This window comes from Pipistrellus kuhlii, unplaced genomic scaffold (assembly GCF_014108245.1).
Source record: "Pipistrellus kuhlii isolate mPipKuh1 unplaced genomic scaffold, mPipKuh1.p scaffold_m20_p_32, whole genome shotgun sequence".
NCBI lineage: Eukaryota > Metazoa > Chordata > Mammalia > Chiroptera > Vespertilionidae > Pipistrellus > Pipistrellus kuhlii.
The window spans coordinates 2,319,861-2,341,216 of NW_023425532.1; the positions used below are offsets into that span (position 1 = coordinate 2,319,861).

Here is a 21,356-nt window from a genome sequence, read left to right on the forward strand (position 1 = left end):
AAGGTTGTGGGTTTGATTCCGGGTTAGGGCACATATCTAGGTTGTGGGTTTGATCCCTGGTTGGGAGTGTATAGGAGGCAACCGATGGATGTTTCTCTCACTCTCCCTTCCTTTCTAAAATCAATCCTATCTAATAAAAGTGTAATATGCAAATTAACCATCACTCTGCTATACCCATAAGCCATGCTCACCAGTCAATCAGAAGAGAATATGCAAATAAACCCAACCAAGATGGCTACAGCCACAGAGAGCAGGAGGGAGGCTTGGGTTTCCCAGGCAATGGAGGAAGTCAAGATTTCTGCCTGCCCTTGCTGGCCTAGGCCTCCACTCAAGGCTACAAAGTTTCAATTATAGAAGGTAAACAAATCCAAACAGAAATGGTGGCAGCCACAGAGCTGGAAAGAGCGGTAGGCTAGGGTTGTCCCTAGCAATGGAGGAAGCCAAACATTCCACACACCCTGGCCAGCCCAGGCCTCTGCTTAAGGCTACAAAGTTTCAATTATAGAAGATACATAAACCCTAATAGAAATGGCTGTTGCCACAGAGCAAGCAGAAGGCTTGGCTCCCCTCCAGGCTACAACGTTTCAATTGTAGAAGATAAATAAATTCCAGATACCAGCCTGCAAACCACAACAGGTCCCTTGCCCAGGCCACCCCACACCCCAAGGGAACCCCCACCCTGATCCGGGACATCCTTCAGGTCAGACCAGCCTGCCCCCACCCATGCACCAGGCCTCTATCCTATCTAATAAAAGAGTAATATGCAGATTGACCATCACTCCAACACACAAGTGGCTTGCCCCCATGTGGACACAAGATGGCCACCACAAGATGGCCAGCAGGGGAGGGCAGTTGGGAGGGACCAGGCCAGCAGAGGAAGGAGGTTGCTGGTGACTGGGCATGCAGGGAAGGGCAATTGGGGGGTACCCAGGGCTGCAGTGGAGAGCAGTTCGGGGGGACCAGGTTTGCAGGGAGGGCAGTTAGGGGTCACCAGGCTGGCATAGGAGGGAAGTTGGGGGTGACCAGGCCTGTAGGGAAGGGCAGTTGGGGGGGACCCAGGCTGCAGGGAGAGCAGTTAGGAGCGACCAGGCCTACAGGGGATGGCAGTTAGGGGCAAACAGGCTGGCAGGGGAGCAGTTAAGCATCAATCAGGCTGGCAGGGGAGTGGTTAGGGGGTGAACATTTCCCCCAAACAGGATAATGCTTAATTGGTTTATGTTATTCCACCTTTTTGGTATAGCTTCAATCAATTGCCCATCATTGAATATTCAATTTTTTTTTGCTATTTTAAATAATATTGCTGTGATGGTAGATTCACTAAAAATTAAAAATCTTTCATTGCCTCATAAAATGAGGCATAAAATCTATAATAATAAAAGTGTAATATGCTAATTAGACCAAATGTCCTTCTGGATGACTATCTGGACAAAACCAGGGCTGCGAGGGAAGCCCAGGTTCCAGGTGCCTGCTGGTGGCTAGAGGGAAACCTGGATTCCAGATGCCAGAGAGAAGCCAGTGCTGGCAGCTGGTGTCAGCAGCTGGGGGGAAGGAAGGCCTTCTCTTGCATAAATTTCATACATTGGGCCTCTAGTGTAACCATAAAATGATTTAACTTTTCTTAAAAGGCAAAATATTATGTTGTAAGCAGCATTCCTAAGCAAGTTGTGTCAAAGCTTACTATATGTCTTTTCTGTGTTTGTGATTCTGCACTGAATATGTGGAAGATCTTCTGCTTGAGCTCCTCTCATGGATCATGCTGACCCATCCTTTCTCACTCTATTTAAGAAATACACTGGGAGTTTGCCCTAGCTAGGATTTATATTTTATGCTTTAGTGTACTGTTCTTTTAAAAATGTCAGACTTTATTTCACAATGAATATATCTTAGTGTTACTAATGAGTGCTTATTTGCAGTCTCTGCACCTTTTCCACAATGTTTGGGTTCTCTCATAATTTACAACAGTTTTATAAATTCATTAAATCTTTAGTTTTTCCACAGCATAAATACTCTGATAAGCAATGACATTTCAATTCTCTCCAAAGGCTTTCCAACACCAAGACACAGTTTTGTCACTTTTGAATTCTGATATACAATTTGTAATGCATGCATAAGAATTCTGGGTGAAAAATTGATCACATTTATTATATGTTTCTGCAATTATACTTTTGTACATTTTATTAAATGAACATTAAATACTATATGAAGAATTTATGAACTTTAAGAGTTATTTCTGAGGATGAATTGATATAACTGCTACTGATGTAAACCCTTTTAAGTATATTAAGAGGTTTTATCTCATGAATGACTTCTCTGATATTTAATGAGAGTTGATTTCCCACTGAAGGCTTTGCCACATTCTTTGCATTCGTAAGGTTTCTCTCCTGTATGAGTTCTATGATGTACAATGAGAGTTGATTTCACATGAAAAACTTTCCCACATTTGCTACACTCATAGGATTTCCCCCCGTATGAATTCTGTGATGTTTAATGAGAGTAGACTTCTTACTAAAGGCTTTCCCACAGTCACTGCATTCATAGGGTCTCTCTCCTGTATGAATTCTCTGGTGTGTAATCAATGGTGATTTTTCAGTGAAGGCTTTCCCATATTCATTGCATTTATAGGGTTTTTCTCCTGTATGAGTTCTTTGATGTACAATAAGGGTTGATTTCTCACCAAAGGCTTTCCCACATCTTCTGCATTCATGAGGTCTCTCTCCTGTATGAGTTCTATGATGGACAGAGAGATGTGATTTTCCACTGAAAGTCTTCCCACATATGCTACATTCATAAGGTTTTTCTCCTGTGTGAATTCTCTGATTAACAGAGAGGTCTGACTTCCCCCTGAAGCTTTTTCCACATTCGTTGCACTCATAAGTTTTCTCTTTTGTATGCATTTTCTGATGTTCATGGGGGTGGGTTTCTCACCTGAGTTTTCTGATGTATAAGGCTTGACTTACCACATTTGATACCTTCATAAAATACTTGCCTAATGTGTGTTTTTCATGTCTAATAAGGTGATATGAACTCTTAAAAGCTTTTGCACATTCACCACATACAAATGATTTCTCTCCTGTATGAGTTTGCTGATGTTTAATTAGAGTTGACTTCTGGATAAAGGTTTTCCCACATTCATTGCATTCATAGGGCTTCTCCCCTGTATGCGTTCTCTGGTGTGCAATGAGGGTTGACTTCTGGCTGAAGGCTTTTGCACATTCACAGCATTCATAAGGTTTCTCTCCAGTGTGAGTTCTATGATGAAAAGCAAGGTTTCCTTTCTGGATAAATGCTTTTCCACAGTCAGAACATTGATAGGATTTCTCCCCAGTTTGAATTCTCTGACTTTTAAGGGCTCATTTATGGTGGAAGGGTTTCCATGGTGTTTAGGTTCAAAGATTTTTCTCTCCAGGTTGAATTTTATCAATATTAGAATGGAAGCATAATTCCCAATATGCCTGCTATTCATCATCTTTCTTTTTTCCATAGCTTCTATTTTGACTAATATAATTAAAATTATGTTTTGAACATCTTCCCAATGAATAATGTTTAAGGAGTCTTTGTCTTATAGAAACAAAGTCTGTGCTGTGATAAATATTTTTTCTGCATGTTCTTATTTCTTGGTCACTTGCATCCTTCAGTGTTTCCTGATGTATAAATGTAGCTTGCCACAGAGATTTATCTTGGCTTTCCTTGTGATTATCTTTCTGGTCATCAACTTGCCAGAATTCTAGGGAAAAAATGCAATAAATCATCAAACTTGTAAATGCTCCTACTATAATGTTATGGGACAAAATTAATTCATAAACACCCCACTGAGAATTTCTATCAATAGATTTGAGCTGATGTGGATAGACCCTCTTTATTCTCCTCCACCACTACCAAATGAAAAGGCAAAGAAATGCTGTCCTATATTTAACAAAAATAATTTTAAACACAGTCAAGCTCAAAATCAAGAAAATAAACTTATTACATGTGAGCAATGAAGTGGGAATTTAAAGTGGAGGGATGAACAGAAACTGAAGCTTGAGGATTTGCAGGGGACTCCAGATCACAGGGCACAAATGTTCAGAATATAATTTTCACTTAAAGCTGGAATCACAATGTGTTTCCATGTTTAACAGGAACTAGAGGGACTCCCCACTGGTTAAGGGAATTGAAAATAAGGATATTATCTATATTATAAAAGTCTAAGCAACCCTTACGGCAGAACAACCAGACTGGTTGTTATGATGCTCACTGACCATCTGGGGGAAGATGCTCAATGCAGGAGCTGCCCCCTGGTGGTAGTGTGCTCCCACAGGGCGAGTGTCACTCATCCAAAAGCCAGGCTCACCGGTGTGGTGAGAGTAGCAATGGTGGCAGTAAGGATCAGCGAGAAGGTAGGCAGCAAAGAGTGAGGGGGTGAGGGGTCTAGGACTGTGAGAGTGCACAGGCTGGACTGAGGGAACGCCCCCCCCCATGCACGAAATTCATGCACCAGGCCTCTAGTGTATAAGAAACAAAAAACCTAGTTCTGTAAACCAATTCAAGTGATTATTAGTGTAGTACAACAACAATCTGAAAATTAACCTGAAAATTGGTCCTGTTATTAGTAGGTTCCTAGCAATGGCAAACTTTCCAAAAGGTATATTGTTATGTTTTTATAGTTTAGGGCTCACAGACCATCTATGGAAAACCAGTTCTCACTGAAGAGCTCACAGTAAGCAATTAAAAATCTCACAAAGAAATGAATCATTGTGAGAGAGAGAATTAGCAGACACATTTAAAGATAATCCCACATTCCTAGAAATATATGGATTTAAAAATAAATACATTTTAAGTATACAAAAAAAATCAGATAAGAATTGGACTACAGGTGAAAAATAGGAAATTTTGGGACAACAAATATAAAAATAAAAGAATATATAGGTGTTGCTAAACTAGAGATGTTGAACTAGTCACAGATAAAGACAGATTTAATGAATTAGATGACAGAGCTTGACAAGTAACGCAAAAATGTAGCATAAAGAGCTAACAAAATAGAAACATGGTAAGAGAAATAGAGAAATGATAAGCCTTCTTGGGAGATTGGTCGTTGGCTGACATCTGGGAATTTGGAGTTCAGGAATGTCCCCACCATTCCCTAAGAGATAAAGCTGCTCATACAAACACTGATTTATGCTGAACACTTCCTTTCTTTCTGGGAGTCTTGCATTTTGGTATGTGCTAGGCCGTGTTTGTATATCTGACCAGCCTCCAACAAAATCTGAGGGAGGTGAGCCTCGAATAGTCTTCCCTGCGCATAAACATCACATAGGTTGCTGAATTTTCACTAGTAGGAGAAGTGTGCCCTGTGTGACCTTCCATGGGAGAGAGAAAGCATAAGGGATACTATACATGAATTCCTCCAGAATCTATTAGTGTTTTCCCCTTATGATCTAATTTATATGTTCACTTCATCCCTGTAATAAATCTTAGCTGTAAATACAACTATTGTATATGCTGATTCCCATGAGTCATTCTCATCTGAATCTGGTAATGATCTTGGGGACCCGCTATCTAGGTAAAAAAAACACAAAAAACAAACAAAAAAACCCCCAAAATATTAAAGGATATTTTCAAAATCCTGAAAGAAGCTATCATCATTTTATAACTCTACTCCTAGAGAAATTATTTCAAAGAAATATGACAGATATAGACATTTTTGGACAAGAAAAGACTCATGGTTAAGAATAATGCTTGGTACTTGAAATATTCAGGAGGAAGATAGTTAAAGGGGAAAAGGGAAGTAAAGAAAATACAACAAAAGCAGAAAAAAGAGGTTAAAAAAAGCAGGATATATATTTATATATATATATAAAATACAAACAAGTAAGGAATACAAATATAGTAATAGTACAATAAACAAATATTAACTAAAATCTAACCATATTACACTGTATTTTTAAACATTAGCTCTTTGCTTTCAAAAGACAACTGGAACAAAATGAGAGAGAAATGTTGAAAATAAAATCATGGTAAAACAATGCTTAATATTATACAAAACAGAATGAACTTAATGCCAAAAGCAAATAAGGTCAGAATATGAGCATATTATAAAGAAATGTGATTTACACAGATGCAAAACTCTTAAGCACACAATGGCAATTTGAACTTATTTATAAGAGAAAAGAGATAATACACCTAGTGAAATTGAAAATGTACGTACCCTACTATGCATTCCACTTGTAGTGACACCATAGACAAATTCTGCAAATGTAAGTCAGGAAACATGTACAAGAATGGCAACAAAGCAGTAGAAATAACCAAATGCTCACCAATAGAGGTATGGATTAATGAACTACAATACTCAGACATTGGCATGCTATACAAGAGTTAAAATGAATGAAGTAAATGTAACATATCAGCATAGGTAAAGCTCAAAGTGCACCACTGAATACAGAAAGCAAGTTGTAGAAAGACTCCATTGTTTGAAAACACCAATCTGATAAATTTACAAGAAGAATGTTATATTAATTACAGATATCTATTAAAGTATAAAAACAAGGATTAGAAGGATACTCACCATATTCTTGATATTGTTTGTCCAGGGAGGGAATGAGGGGAGCAGGACTCAAAACAGAGAAAAGGGGGAAAGATTTCCTTTTAAATGAAGTTCATAGTTTTCACTACTACATGCAATTAGACTTTTTAAAAACTAAAATGAGATTACCACTGATCCTAAAAAATAAAAAGGACAATAAGGGAATATTATGAACAACTATATGCTAATTTAGGTGAAATGAACAAATTCCTTGAAAGATACAAATTACCAAATTAATTCAAGAATAATCCAATATCAAAGAAATTGAAATTGTAGCTTAATACCTTCCCACAAAGAAAATGCCAATCCCAGATGCCTTCACTAGGGAATTCTATCAAACATTTAAGTAAAAACTAATACCAATTTTACACAAATTCTTCCACAGAACTGGAGATGCAGGAATACTTCCAACTCATCTATGACTTCATTATCTTGGTTGTGGTGATCGATTCATGGGTGTGTACATGTCAAAACTTATCAAATTGTACATTCTACATATGTGCAATTTCTTGTCAATTATGCAATAAATGTGTTAAAACAGCTAGATCAGTTCTTTATTTTTTTAAGGGTAAGAGTTCCTATTTTTAAAAATATATATATTTTATTGATTTTTTTACAGAGAGGAAGGGAGAGAGATAGAGAGCTAGAAACGTTGATGAGAGAGAAACATCGACCAGCTGCCTCATGCACACCCCCTACCGGGGTTGTGCCCGCAACCAACGTACATGCCCTTGACCAGAATCAAACCTGGGACCTTTCAGTCCGCAGACTGATGCTCTACCACTGAGCCAAACTGGTTTCGGCTAGATCAGTTCTTAAAGACTTTCATAGCATTCACAATGCTTATATTAGAAAAATAAGCTATCAAATTAATGATATAAGCTTCTATCTTATACAACTAGGAAAAGGGAAAATTAAATTCCAACTAGCAACAGGACAGAGATAAGATAAAACCCAGAATTAATTAAATTGAGGCCTCTACATCTGGCCACAATGAAGTATGTCTATTGATCATTTCAACTAAAAACTTTGGACAAAATATGTAAAGCAACTACTGGAGGATTCTAACAAGTAAACAAAAGCAGAGAGACTTGAAGGTGAACCAGAAAGTGGAAAAGCAGCTATATATCACTCAGGTTTTCCTCACAAAACTTTGGCATCTGAATCTCCATAAGACATGAGCTCATCCAAGAGCTGTGCATGCAAGGAAAGCAAAGCTTCATACAAAAGCTTTAAGAACTAAACTAAACTAAGATTTAAACCACAGCTCAAGTCTGAGACTAACACCTGAGTAACATGTGCATAAGACAGACCTAAGGCAGGACAGCGAAGACTTTGAAAATTGTACAAAGACTTAAACTATCACTCAAGTCTTACATTAATTCTTGAAAGGTGCATACACAACACAGATCCAAAGAAGCCCAGTGAAGGTTTTGAAAACTGAACTGACTATAATCAACACCCTCAGATGGTGAGATGAAACTAGTGGTCTGAATCTAACCAGGTTTATCACATGATAAATGAATATTAAAAAACAAACAAACAAAACAATCACCAGTATCTAGGATAGAATCCAAAATTATCCAACATAAAGAACCAGCAAATTAAAGAAACTAAAAATAATTTTTAAAAAATTGTGAAGAAGCTGGAAGCAGAAGGCCAATGTGTAATTGAGCTAAATCCTTATCTTTCACAGAAGGGTGACAAAACTAAAAACTCTCAAGAATTAAAAACAGAAACCCTGAGAAGAGGCTGCACTTGAAGCATGACTAGAAACACACTAGGATTACTCTGAATAATATACTGTTCGGAACTCCTACATAACATGAGCCCCCACTACTTTTAATATTTTACTAGAGGCCCAGTGCATGAAATTTGTGCATGGGTAGGGTCCCTAAGTTTGCCTGGAAATCAGGGCCAATCTGTGGGGCGATGGTTGGGGCAACTGGGGGGCCCCTACTGGCACCCACCTTGGCTGGCCTGGCATCACCCACTCACTGGCCCTTTCCCCCCACTGCTGCCATAGGTTGCCTCCCTCTGCAGGGTGATTTGGGACAATCAGGGGACCCCCACTTGCACCTGCCTTGGCTGGCCTGGGACCTGCAGGCTGGGGGCAGCTCCAGCATTAAGCACCTGTCCCCTGGTGATCAGTGTGCATCAGAGCGACTGGTCCTTCCACCAATTGTTCTATTGTTCGGTCGACTTGCATATTAGGATTTTATTATATAGGAAGGAATACTTTTTTAAAATGTTTTCACTGATTTATAGAGAAACATTGATTCATGTCCTCGTATATGACCCTGGACCTGGAATCAAACCCAAAACCTGGGTATGTGCCCTGACCAGGAATAGAACCAGTGGCCATTTAGTGCACAGGATGATGCTTAACCAACTGAGCTATACCAGCCAGGGCAATATTGTATACTTTTTATATAAGGGAATCAGAACTCCAAGCTGGATTGTGCCTCTAGTTTGCTTTTCCTCCTTCCAGGATACCACTGAAATAAGAATGAACTCAGCCATTACAATCCCTGGAAACATTGGAAGTAGGAAAAGGCATGCCATCAGTAGACGGGAACTCCTGGTGAATCTCTATAAGGCAGTAGATATGGGAATGACTGAGCAATAAAGAGGAAATTGTAGCTCAAAATATCCCTGGGAGAAGCTACAGAGTGGTGGGTGCATGCCTGTACAGGAAGGTTCTGAGAGAGAGGATGCCTCGGACCAGTAGGCATGGGGTCTGGGAAAGGCACCCAGGAGTCACTTGGGATCAGCTGGGTCAGCACCTGACTATAGCTGGAGCTCTGACACGAATTTTAACAGCAAATTCAGATGCAGTCAATGTGAGATGTATTTCTTCTTGGAGCCCAGGCCTTGACCATGTTGCTAGTCCAAGAACCACACTGAATAGTAGCAGCATTCCAGACAGACTTATTTGGAAGAGGCACACTGAGTGGCACTGTGAGTGGGGGAGAAAGAAGAAAACTAACATCTGAAGAGTGCCTGAATCCCCATCAGGGGTGCAGAGCAAAAACAAACAGATAAAGGGGGGAAAAAGCAGCTCTGTTTAGGACTGAGGTATGGCTCACTGAAGCTTGTCAACATGAAGCAATGTCCTGTCCAGTTTTTATTTCTTTTTTGAATAAACAGATAATACAAAAGACAAAAGAGTTGAGTGGGAAGGAAGTACCTATAAGAGGAGGATTATGAAAACAAGCAATCACAAGTCAGTTTTGGAAGGGTCTTAGAGGAAATAAGAAGAGAAAACAGAGACCTGTGTAAATGTTGACCCTGTTCACCGCAAAGGGCTGGCAGAGACAAGTGGGTACCTGATCTGGTAGAGTTGAAGGTCATTACCAAAACTTTTTGTCCACACTGATTCTATTAAACCAGGTAGGATCATTTCCCTGAGGTTGAAGACTTCAAGTTTCAGACTCAAAGGGCCCACCATATAGCAAATAAAGAGGAAACAAAATCATACCTGCATCTACTTCTATTCTGATGACAATACAAATGTCTAAGAGGGGAAAAGCCCTGAAACTTCAGAAAAGATGGAGAAGAAAAGGCTTGGTTCTTCTTGCTAGGCAACCAGTGTATGGGGGCCATCCTGTGGATATCACAGCAACTCATTTCAACCTGAGTCCTGTCCTTAAGGCTGGGGCTCTGAGAAGAGCTCAAGGGCATGCCCAAGGCCAAGCTCTCACTGCTCTACTGTGTTCTCCTGGCCCTGTCCTGACTGGCTAGCTCAGGCTCACCTGGACAGCTCTGTATTATGGATTCTCTATCTTCCTTCCTGGCCTCTTCTCCTTGTCCAAACCTGAAGATCACATCTGGTGTATCCACCAGGTATCCTGTGGAGGTGAAATGACACAGGACTTTATTATTAACTAGAGGTCCAGTGCACAAAATTTGTGCACAGGGGGTGTGTCCCTCAGCTCAGCCTGCACCCTCTTCAATCTGGGACTCCTCGAGGGATGCCCAACTGCCCGTTTGGGCCCCTAAACGGGCAGTCAGACATCCCTCTCACAATCCAGGATTGCTGGCCACCAACAGATTGCCTGCCTACCTTCCTGATTGCCCCTAACCGCTTTTGCCTGCCAGGCTGATCACCCCTAACTACTCCCCTGACAGCCTGATTGTTGCCTAACTGTTCCCCTGTCAGCCTGATTGCCCCTAACTTTCTGCCCCTGCAGGCCTGGTCACCCCCAACTGCCTTTCCCTGCAGGCCCAGTTGCCCCCAACTTTCCTCCTTTGCTGGCCTAGTCACCCCTAATTGCTCTCCTCTGCAGGCTTGATAGCCCCCAACTACCCTCCTTTACAGGTCTGTTTCTTCCCAATTGCACTCCCCTGCTGGCCTGATTGCCAACAACTCCCCGCCCTTGCAGGCCTGGTCCCTCCCAAATGTCCTCCCCTGTTGGCCATCTTGTGCTGGCCATCTTATGACCCCATGGGGGCAGCCATCTTTGACCACCTGGGGGCAGCCATCTTGTGTGTTAGAGTGGTGGTCAATTTGAATATTACTCTTTTATTATATAGGATGCTGGAGGCAGTCTAGAACCGAGGCCTAGGGTAAAGATGGTCTGGTCTTGACTGTCTCATAAGCACAGCTATTTTCTCCTCATGCAAACCATGCGCATAGAAAGCGAGAGCACAGACATACTGTGCAGGGTGCAAATAGGATTATGAATTCTTGACAGTGAGCCTTAGGCCTGAACTCATTCAGGGCTTCAGACACCCCTGAGCATGCAACAGCCGAGAGAGGGAGACATGAATAGGGGTATTCTAGCCACACCATGGAGCAGTCCCTCACCCACTGAGACCAGGTGGCCATAGTTCTCCAACATGACATCCCTGTAGAGGTTCTTCTGAGAAAAGTCTAGTTGCTTCCACTCCTCCAAGGTGAAGTCCAAAAACACGTCTCTGAAGGTCAATGATTCCTACAACAGCACATTTTTCTTTAGTGCTCGGGGGACTATATATATATATGATTTATATCAACTGCCTACTCTGTGCCTATCCTAAGTATTTCTATCCTTGCCCCCACCCAGTACCCTGACAGATGAAGATAGTGAGGCACACACAGTGTAAAGTTACTCACCCAAGGTCACACACCTAGGAATTAAGGATTAAAACCCATGTGGTCTGGTTTCCACACCCACATTTTTTTTTTGTTAATCCTCACCAGAGGATATTTTTTTCCATTGCTTTTCTGAGATAGTGGAAGGGAGGAAGGGAGAGAGGAGGTGGGGGGGGGGGGGAGAGAGAGAGAGAGAGAGAGAGAGAGAGAGAGAGAGAGAGAGAGAGAGAGAGAGAGAGAGAGATAAGAGAGATAAGAGAGAGAGAGAGACATTGATGTGAGAGAAACATCGGTTGGTTGCCTCTCACTTGCAACCCCTAACCCAGGGCTGGGAGCGAATCTACAACCCAAGTGCCTGTCCTTGACTGGGAATCAAACCTGCAACCCTTTGGTGCACAAGCTGATGCTGTATCCCCTGAGCACACTTGGCCAGGTCTCCACACTTTCATTTTAATACAGGACACTGCATTGCCTTCCTCTATATAACTGTCCTTATGCTGTTCACTGTCCACAGTTTGGCATAGTATAGGATATAAAGTGTTTATGTAACAATTATTTTAAGCTTTATGAAAAACAGATCAAGTGTCAGAAATATCTTACCCTGGAAATTCATTCTTTTAACCCATAATTATTGAATAGTGACCAAGCAGTTAAGTTTCAAGGATGTAAAGATGAATAAAAACAAACACCTCCTGAATGGAAGGAGCTTCAGTGTTGCAGAGGTAAAAGAACACTTAGAAACTCATATATGAGATGGAGGGAGGGAGGGAAAGTGAGAGGGAAGGAGGGTTATCAGCCCTCAGAGGACAGTGACAGAAGACTATGAACAGAAGAGAGGAAGATGTAAATTATCCTTGGGGCTGACACAGAAGACTTCATAGAGACTACAGAACTAGACAAGCTCTAAATGCAATTACTCAATCATGACCGTGAGATAATAGAAAATATAATCTCTGATTGGATAATAATGTGGCCACTCAGTGTGTGTGTGTGTGTGTGTGTGTGTGTGTGTGTGTGTGTGTGTGTGTTTTGGAGACCCAGTGCATGAATTTGTGCATGGGTGGGGTCTGGCCAGCCTGGCCAGGAGGAGGGGATGTGGGCAGTTGGCTGGCCTGCCTGCTGGTTGAACTCCTGGTTGAGGGGACAATTTGCATATTAGCCTTTTATTATATAGGATATGCACTGAGTGGCCAGATTACTATGCGCTCAGAGATCATCATCATCTGGCCACTCAGTGTATATTTGGTATCTGCTCCCTGGTTCCTGGCACAGAGCTCCTAAAACCCTTATAATTTCCTAAATGTTAAAATCACTAGGAACGCTTTCTGTTCTAAAGAAGTGACTCTCGATTGACTCCTGAATCAGGGGCTGGTCACAAGAAAGACCAAGCCATGATTAGAAGCTTGGCATTTTCAGCCCCAACCACCACCTTCCAGAGAAAGGACCAGGGTGGAAATGGCGTTAATAATTATTGTATGTATGAGGGGAAGCCTTGAAGGAATTCCTATAGTAAGGGATTCAGGGAGCTTCCAGGTGGGTGGACATACCCACATACAGGGAAGGTGACATCCCCCTCCGCCCCCACAACTCCATGAGGACAGAAGCTTCTGCACTCAGAACCAGGCCTCACCCTATGTAGCTCTTCTTCTGGCAGCTCATCTGTATCATATCCTGTGTTTCCCTGAGTTCTGTGAGGCACTCTAGCAAATTGACCAAGATGGGGAGTCACTGGAACCTCTGGGTTCCCTAGCTGCTTGGTCAGAAACACAGGTGTGGCGGGCAGTTTGTGGGACTGAGCCCTTAACTTGTGGGAACTGATGCTATCTCCAGGTAGTTAGTGTTAAAAATGAGTTAGATTGTAGGATACCCAGTGACAGAGAAGTGCTTGCTGTGGGGAAAAGTCTCCACACATTTGGTGACCGGAAGTGGCAGAGGGGAAGTGTTCTGTGTCAATAGTGACAGAGACACAAAAATGAGAAATATAGGAAAGAAAGACATGGTGGGGAAGAACTGGGTTTTCCCTTATACAGAAGGGACTCACAACGACCAGCAGTTCTAATCTTAGCTAGTCCATCATAAAAAACAAAACAACAACAAAAAACAAAAACAAAACAGGAAGCTGGAGAGTCTGTGTCTGGCCTGGTCAGCAGATTGAGGTAAAAAAAAAAAAAAGGTCTATGTTTGGCTTGTCACCTCCAAACAAAAACTCACTTTCTTTTTTTTAAAATATATTTTACTGATTTTTTACAAAGAGGAAGAGAGAGCAATAGAGAGCTAGAAACATCAATGAGAGAGAAACATTGATCAGCTGCCTCCTGCACACCTCCTACTAGGGATGTGTACGAAACCACGGTACATGCCCTTGACTGGAATCGAACCTGGGACCCAGTGTGCAGGCTGCCGCTCTATCCACTGAGCCAAACGGGTTAGAGCCAAAAACTCACTTTTCTAAGTGCCCGGATTCCTGTCAGAGACCAATAACCCATTTATTTACACTCTGCATTCTATACTGTCACACCAACACTTGGTGGTCTTGAATTCAAGGAAACATTTTGCACCCACAAGGCTCCAATAGGCATTACATGGCATCAGTGTTACTTAGCTCTGCAGAAGGATGAGACAGGAAGCAGGAGTTCTCAGAGCAGCTCACCCTCTCCTCTCACTCTTCCCAAATGATAGCTCAGTTGCTAGGGACCATGACCTCACTAGAGAAGACAGGGGCCACCTGGCTTAGAAGCCCTAAACTGTCAACACTTAAGATATACAGTCTTTGATCTAGAATTCTCACTTCTAGAAAGTTATCTTCCAGATCAGATATGGATACAAACTGAAATGTACATGGATATGTATTGCTATGTGTGTGTTTTTTTTTTATGGCATCAAAACATCCTCAATGTATTATACATCACAGAAGGTAAATATGTAATGGTATTTCCAGCCAGTGGGCTATCAACCGGCCACTTCGTAAATGGGGTACAACCCTGGGTGATTTTGTCCTCCAGGGAAGAGTTGGTAATGTCTGTAAAAATTTTTATTGCCATGTGGGGTGGGGGTGCTGACATCAAGAGGGTAGAGGTCAGCGATGTTGCTAAATATCTTCCAATGTATCCTCAAGCCCCCTATAACACAGCATTACCTGGCCTCAAATGTCAAGAGTGTCAATTTGAGAAAATCTAGGGCTGACCAAATACAGTGAAGTGAAAATGATCATGAAAAGGACCAGAATGTGCTGTCATATGTAAAAAAGAAAACAGAAAGAAAAAGGATGATTATTTCAAGATAGATATGCATACCTTATATCTAGAAGAATGTATAAAAATGGAGATGAGGGGACAAGGGGACAGGAAGAATTCTTTTTCACCTTTTGTTAAACAAAGCTTTTGTTTGAATTTTTATCATATGTACAAATTACTTTAAAAAATGCCCAATTCATTGCATTAAAGCTCTATTTAGAATATGTTTTTAGAAACTTAGTATGCATATTCTTTTTAAAAATATACATTTTATTGATTTTTTACAGAGAGGAAGAGAGAGGGATAGAGAGTAAGAAACATTGATGAGAGAGAATCATCAATCAGCTGCCTCCTGCACACCCCCCAATGGGGACGTGCCCACAACCAAGGTACATGCCCTTGACCGGAATCAAACCTGGGACCCTTCAGTCCACAGGCCGATGCTCTATCCACTTAGCCAAACCCATTTCAGCAGTATGCATATTCTTAAGTAAAAATGGTCTATGATTTACATCGTAGTATCTTCTTCAAATGTAAGGTTAAGTGGCTTCATAAAATGAATTGAATTTCTTTTCATCTTTCAAGAGTCTGGAAAAGCTAAACATAGACATGAGCTGGCCTTTAAAATTTTGTGAAAGTAGCAATTAATCTAGGATATGGGAGGGCAAATTTGAATTGTGAATGCCTTTGATTTAAAATCCCAACCTCCAGGTATATTCTCCATAAATATCTGCACTACTAAATAGATACCTGGAAAGTTATTCAAGAGGCACTGTTTATTAATAGAAGAAGAAAATTAAAAACCTAAGTATCTATGAATAGAAAAAAAAGTTAAATGATACATCCATACTACGAGATAGGAACTAAAATAATATTTTTGTATTGACTAGAGGCCTGGTGCATGAATTTGTGCATGGATGGGGTCCAGCTGGCCCGCCCTGATTGGGATAATTGGGCTGGGCCAGCTGGGGGTAGGGGACACAGGAGGTTGGATGCCCTGGTAGAACTCCTGGTCAAGGGGACAATTTGCATATTAACTTTTTATTATATAGGATGAGGAACACCACCCAGAATATATAATCAGGTGGGAAAAGCAAGATAGGTATGGGAGCTGGATGGCATTGGTGCAAAAACATGTGTGATATTACATATGTATCTGTTTTGAGTTAATTTAACTGATGTAAATGCATTCACACCATGTTATCACCAAACTGTTAGCAGCAGAAATCTTGTGGAAGAGCGTGGTACTGGGGGGAGAAGGAATGGGACTGTTTTGCCTACTGTTTTTATGCACATCAAAACATTAAGCATCGATATACTTTCATTATTTTCAACATAAAGAAAAAGCAAAAGTGAACTGGAAGTGAAGAAATGGAAGAAGCCAGATGATTCTATGTATTTAAACAATCTTCTCTGAGAAGGAAGAGAAGAAAGACAAGGTGAATTTCTCAGTGGGATTAGATGAAAAAAGGCTTTATCCTTTATTTTTTCTTATTCTTTTTTGGGGGAGGGCAAGGACTGGAGAGACCTGAGGTGTATGACAGGTTGAAGAGAAAATGGCCAGACAGAGGGGATTAACAGAGTTTTCAAGGTTACATTACAGATTCCCCAAAGCTGCCTGCAGCTCACTGGAAACAAAGTAGGGGGGAAACGAGGCACTCACCTGGGACATGGCCATTCTGTTCTGCTCTGGACAAAGGATGGAGGTCTACAAAGGCAGAATTAGGAAGGTCAAGGTCAGTGCAAACAGCCATGAGGCCATAATCATCAGCCTAATAACAATCACCCTGTACCCTGGGTAGAATAATCTGGAACAATGGCCTGGTAGCACCAATCTATTCTCTTGAGATGTTGCTAAGCACTTGTGGGTTTTGCACATGGAATTGTCTCCATTTCCTGGACAGATGTCTAACTTGTGTTTGGAAACATCTACTCAGAAGCTATTAATAACCCGGTAACTCCTTTCTCTCAATAATTCTATTCCTGGAAATTTACCATAAAAAAAGCAAATACAAAGAGCACAAAGCTGCAAGGATGTTAGTGTAGTTGTTTCCACCATTCAAAAATTTGGGCTTAACTAGACCTCCATTAAAAAGTAAGAAATACAGCCCTGGCCAGTTTGGTTCAATGGATAGAGGGGTCCCAGGTTCAATTCTGGTCAAGGGCACACGCCCAGATTGTGGGCTTGATTCCTAGTGGGGGGTTTGCAGGAGGCAGCTGATCAATGATTCTCTCTCATCGTTGATGTTTCTATCTTTCTCTTCTTCCTTCCTCTCTCAAATCAATAATAATAAAAAATATATAAATAGAGTAAGAAATAATACAAATAGTAATACCACATGGGCTTTAAAAATGGCGTGGGATCCTGTTTTCATTTCTTAACATGTTTAAAATCAGGTTACAAAAAGCAAGTGCAGTGTGATCCCATTTGGTAAGCAGTATGTGTGTACTAAGGAAGAGCAGTCTGGAAAAGCATTTGTTAAAATGTTTAGAGTAACCTTTGCATGGTGATTTCAACTTTCCTCTTTTGTTTCTTTGCATTTCTCAGTGGATATTAATTACTAGTCAAAAATTAAAAATTATTACAAATCCCTGACTATCACACCGAGCCCTATAGGTGACAGACCTTGAGCAAAGCCTGGAGGAGAGGGATGTCTTGCTGTGGTTTGGAGGGAAAGAGACAAACCAGGGCTGAGAGGGTGGGGAGGAGAAGAGCCCAGCACTGGTCAGTTCCAATGGAGCTGGGAACCCGCGCCCTTTGCCCTTCATTGGCTCACCCCACCATCCCTTCCCCCTTTCTCATGATTTCGATTTGGTTACATGCTCTTCCTTGTTGAGGAGTTTTGCAAAGAAAGTTTCAGCAAGGGGCTTGTGTGCTGGATAACCGTTATTACAATCCCTGCGGCAGCATTGAGACAACAGGGTTTAGCACGTGTAGCTTAATAAATCATGCTCTCAAGCCCAGTTACAGTAGCATCAACAAAAGGCAGCAAAACTGGCCAAAACCCGTTTGGCTCAATGGATAGAGCGTCGGCCTGCAGACTGAAGGGTTCCAAGTTCGATTCTGGTCAAGAACATGTACCTTGGTTGCAGGCACATCCCCAGTAGGGAGTGTGCAGGATGCGCTGATCGATGTTTCTCTCTCATCGATGTTTCTAACTCTCTATCCCTCTCCCTTCCTCTCTGTAAAAAAATCAATAAAATATATATATATTTAAAAAGATGGCAGCATACCTAGCAATGACTCTGAAGTTCCACAAATTAAAAAAACTAAAAACATATTTTAAAAAACCTATTGTGTACTTTGGGCAGGGTAAAGGAGATTCAGTACTTCTGCTAAAAGTAGGAGGGACATTCATCTCACAGAACTGACTCAAATCCAGAAGTAGCCAATGGCAAAAGAGGGGAGCATGGCACAGTGCACACAGGTGTTGGGAGAGGGGAAAGCTTTGGAAGGCTGCTAGCGATCTTCCCAGCTTGATCCTGACCTTGCAGGCACTACAGCAAGGCTCCCCCCTCCTGGCAGTGCCCCTCCATCTGTCTGTAACTCTCCTCTCTCCAATAGTGGTCCATGTGCCCACTGTCACTAGTCCTTCAGTATTGCTGGACGTTGAGTCAGCGGCAGAGGCCCTTGTGGGTCCAGCTCTTCCAGGACCTGCTCTCGTGTGAGCTTCCTCTCTCTGCTCTGAGCATGTAGTTCTGGGCTCTGGGCTGGGACTTCTCCTCCAATTCCTGTCACACAAACTCTCTGTTCCTAAGGAAGAGGGACTGAGGTTCCAAGATAAACACATCTTATCTGGGACCATCACTTGTAGGGAGCGGTTATAGGGTTAAGCCTCAGACTGATCTGGTGGCATAGCCGCAAACAAGTCCCAGAATAGAGGGCACAGCCCTCTTAACATAATTAAGCTTGACCTTATGAGCCCCTAGATCCTTTCTGGGTCGCTGATGGGCTGTGGGAGGGGCAGCAAGTGCCACCAAAACAAGTGAAACTCATAAGAACATGGTAACTATGGTGACCACCACCTTGTTTACCTCTGGCTATAAAATAAAGGCTCAGCTTGCCCTCTGGAACTTTTTCTGTGGCCTCAGCCAGGCACAGGAGATCCACATAGCCCCAGCTTATTCTCTTTGTCTGTCTTTTCTTCATCCTTCTCCACCCTCCCTTGGGCTCACCGAACCCTTGGCTGAGCTAGCACGGCACAATCACTTTAACAGCAGATATCTGTTTCTGATCTGGGAAACTTACCTCCTTCTGGGGCTTCAGACTGAGTTCTGTAGACTAAAGAAGCCCAGGGCAGATAAGCTGGAGTCTAAAGTTGATGAGCCGTGGTTTAGTTATGCACCCTGACTCTGGAAAGACAGTGAGCACATAAATGCAACTAGTAACCTTCATGATGAAGTGAAATTGAGGATGTTAATGTAAGAAACATTCAAATCTGTAAAGAGTTTTTGTGAGTTTATTTGAGCCAAACTGTTGACAAATACCAGGAAACAGAATCTCAAAGTACTCAGCTAATGCTCTGGAGAATGGTAGCTTCTTCACTTAGTTTTATACATCACAATCAAAGGAGGAGATGTACTAGTAAGTGGGTTACATGAAATCCCTTGGTGATCAGTTAGGGAGGTGTGAGAAAGCAAAGTGGGGAAACCTGTGGGACTGGATAAAAAGTAAAATGATAGACACATACTTCCTTTACATAGGTTTGTACAGGATAGTTTAGAGCCAATAATTAGCAGTATTATAATAAAAATGAGGGGATTTGTGGTCTCTGCCCTGGTGCCCTGACACATTGGTTGTGCCCTGAGGGGTCTGGGAAAAGGGAAGTTACAAGTTACCTGACATTCCACAGGTGTGTAATCATAGATGCAAAGTACCACAATAGGCTCAGTTAAGATGATCTTTGTCAGCAAAGATACCTGTCTAAGACATGACTACCCACCACAGCTGCTTTCTAATTTAAAACATTTTCATGTCAGACCATCTTATGTGGTGACTTTAGGTCTCTGAGTTTGCCAGGCCACCACGCAGGCTTTCCCTGAGCTAGTCAGGTTAGCCTGTGGCCCCTTTTCGTCCACAAGGAAAGCCTGTGTTTTATTGGACACCAGGAGGCCTTTAAATAAACTCATTCTAGTGTTAAATGTTAACATTTAGTAAGAGCTCCATCGTAGGAGGACCAGGAGCTATGCCTCACTTCAGAAGCATCTGAGCTCTGGAACCAAACTGTGCGCTCTGCCACTTGATGTACACATGAGGAACTGTTTGCCATTGAAATTGGGACTCAAAAGAACTGTTGGCCCAGAAAGGAACTCACTACAGACTGATTCATTTGCCTCTCGGCATAACCATTATGGCTTGTCTCATTTTTGGTTCTTATAAGTGTATTTCCAGTAGCACATGATCTCAGTCATCTAGGAGAAATGATGAACAACATAGACTGATGAACAAGAATAGATCCAGGGACAGGGCAGCACCGATCAGACCATCAAACCTCAGGGAAGGTAGGGGAAAGTGGGGGTAGGGAGAGAGATCAACCAAAGGACTTCTGTGCATGCGTATGAGCCTAACTAGTGGCCATGGACAACAGGGGGTGGGGGCATACATGGAGAGTGGTTTGGGATGGGAATGGGGGGATGAGGACAATTATGTGATACCTTAATCAATAAAGAAATTAAAAATAATAAAAATAAAAGTAAAAAAAGTGAGTGCCTGTTCTGTGCCTGTTCTACTTTCTTCTTATTGGAGATATGCTAGGGAACAAAATATCTGAGTTCCCTGATCTTGTGGAGCTATATTCTGGCAGAGGAGACAGAGAAGAACCAACTTGATAAATACGTTTAGGTACATGAGAAATGCAAAGTGCTAGATGGAAAAAATCGAAGAGGAAGAAAGGAATGCTTCCCCAGTTTACTAGCTCTGTGGCTATGGACTCGTTTCCTAGCTTTTCTGTTCTTCCTTTAGCTCTATACAACCAAGCTAACCCTAGTGCCTGCTCAGGGCGTTTAGGAGGCGCTCAATGAATCCCTGTCCGCAGTCCACCTGCAAAACACATCGCACCCCTGCTCTGTCGCTGGACACCCCACCCCATGATCCCCACCCCGGACCCTCCCCTTACTGTGCTCGCAGGATCTGACAGTTTCACAGGATCTGACAGCTCCGGCCAGAGAACAGGCAGCGGACTCTCACACCCTCCCCTCGGGGTCAGCTGAGCACTTCCGCTCCGCCACCCAGTGACCCCGGAACCCGGTCGAGCTCCGCGCAAGCGCAGAACCGGTGCGTCCGGTTTCCCTTACCCCCCCCCCCTCCCCCATGACCAGCATGGCATCTTTAGGGGACAGTGAATCTGACGTGGTTCTCTGCGATCATTTTCCGGGAGGACTTGGAAGGCTGGGGAGAAGTCTCTGGGCAGAGAGGCAAGCGGGCTATTCCGGAGGCCCCTTCCCCCACCGTGCCCCCTAGGGACTCGGTGTCCCTCCATCCTCCAAA

The 21,356-nt window shown here is 42.4% G+C and overlaps 1 protein-coding gene across 4 annotated transcripts; it reads right to left on the bottom strand.

Annotated features, from left to right (window-relative positions):
* Positions 1-2,114: 2,114 nt before the first annotated feature.
* KRBOX4 (KRAB box domain containing 4) lies at positions 2,115-20,231 on the bottom strand. Of its 4 annotated transcripts, none has more exons than XM_045570431.1 (6): positions 20,185-20,231; positions 16,533-16,577; positions 11,370-11,496; positions 10,315-10,410; positions 6,185-6,225; positions 2,115-3,724 (listed from the first exon to the last, which is right to left on the bottom strand). In XM_045570431.1, the coding sequence occupies exons 1-6, from the start codon at positions 20,197-20,199 to the stop codon at positions 3,632-3,634; spliced, it is 417 nt and encodes a 138-aa protein (XP_045426387.1). In that variant the 5' UTR covers positions 20,200-20,231; the 3' UTR covers positions 2,115-3,631. The 4 variants fall into 4 exon arrangements, with proteins under 4 accessions (XP_045426387.1, XP_045426386.1, XP_045426385.1 ...); XM_045570430.1 differs by lacking the exon at positions 6,185-6,225 and adding an exon at positions 6,542-6,588; XM_045570429.1 differs by lacking the exon at positions 6,185-6,225 and adding an exon at positions 6,542-6,588 and having other exon boundaries at positions 11,352-11,496.
* Between the last annotated feature and the right edge of the window lie 1,125 nt (positions 20,232-21,356).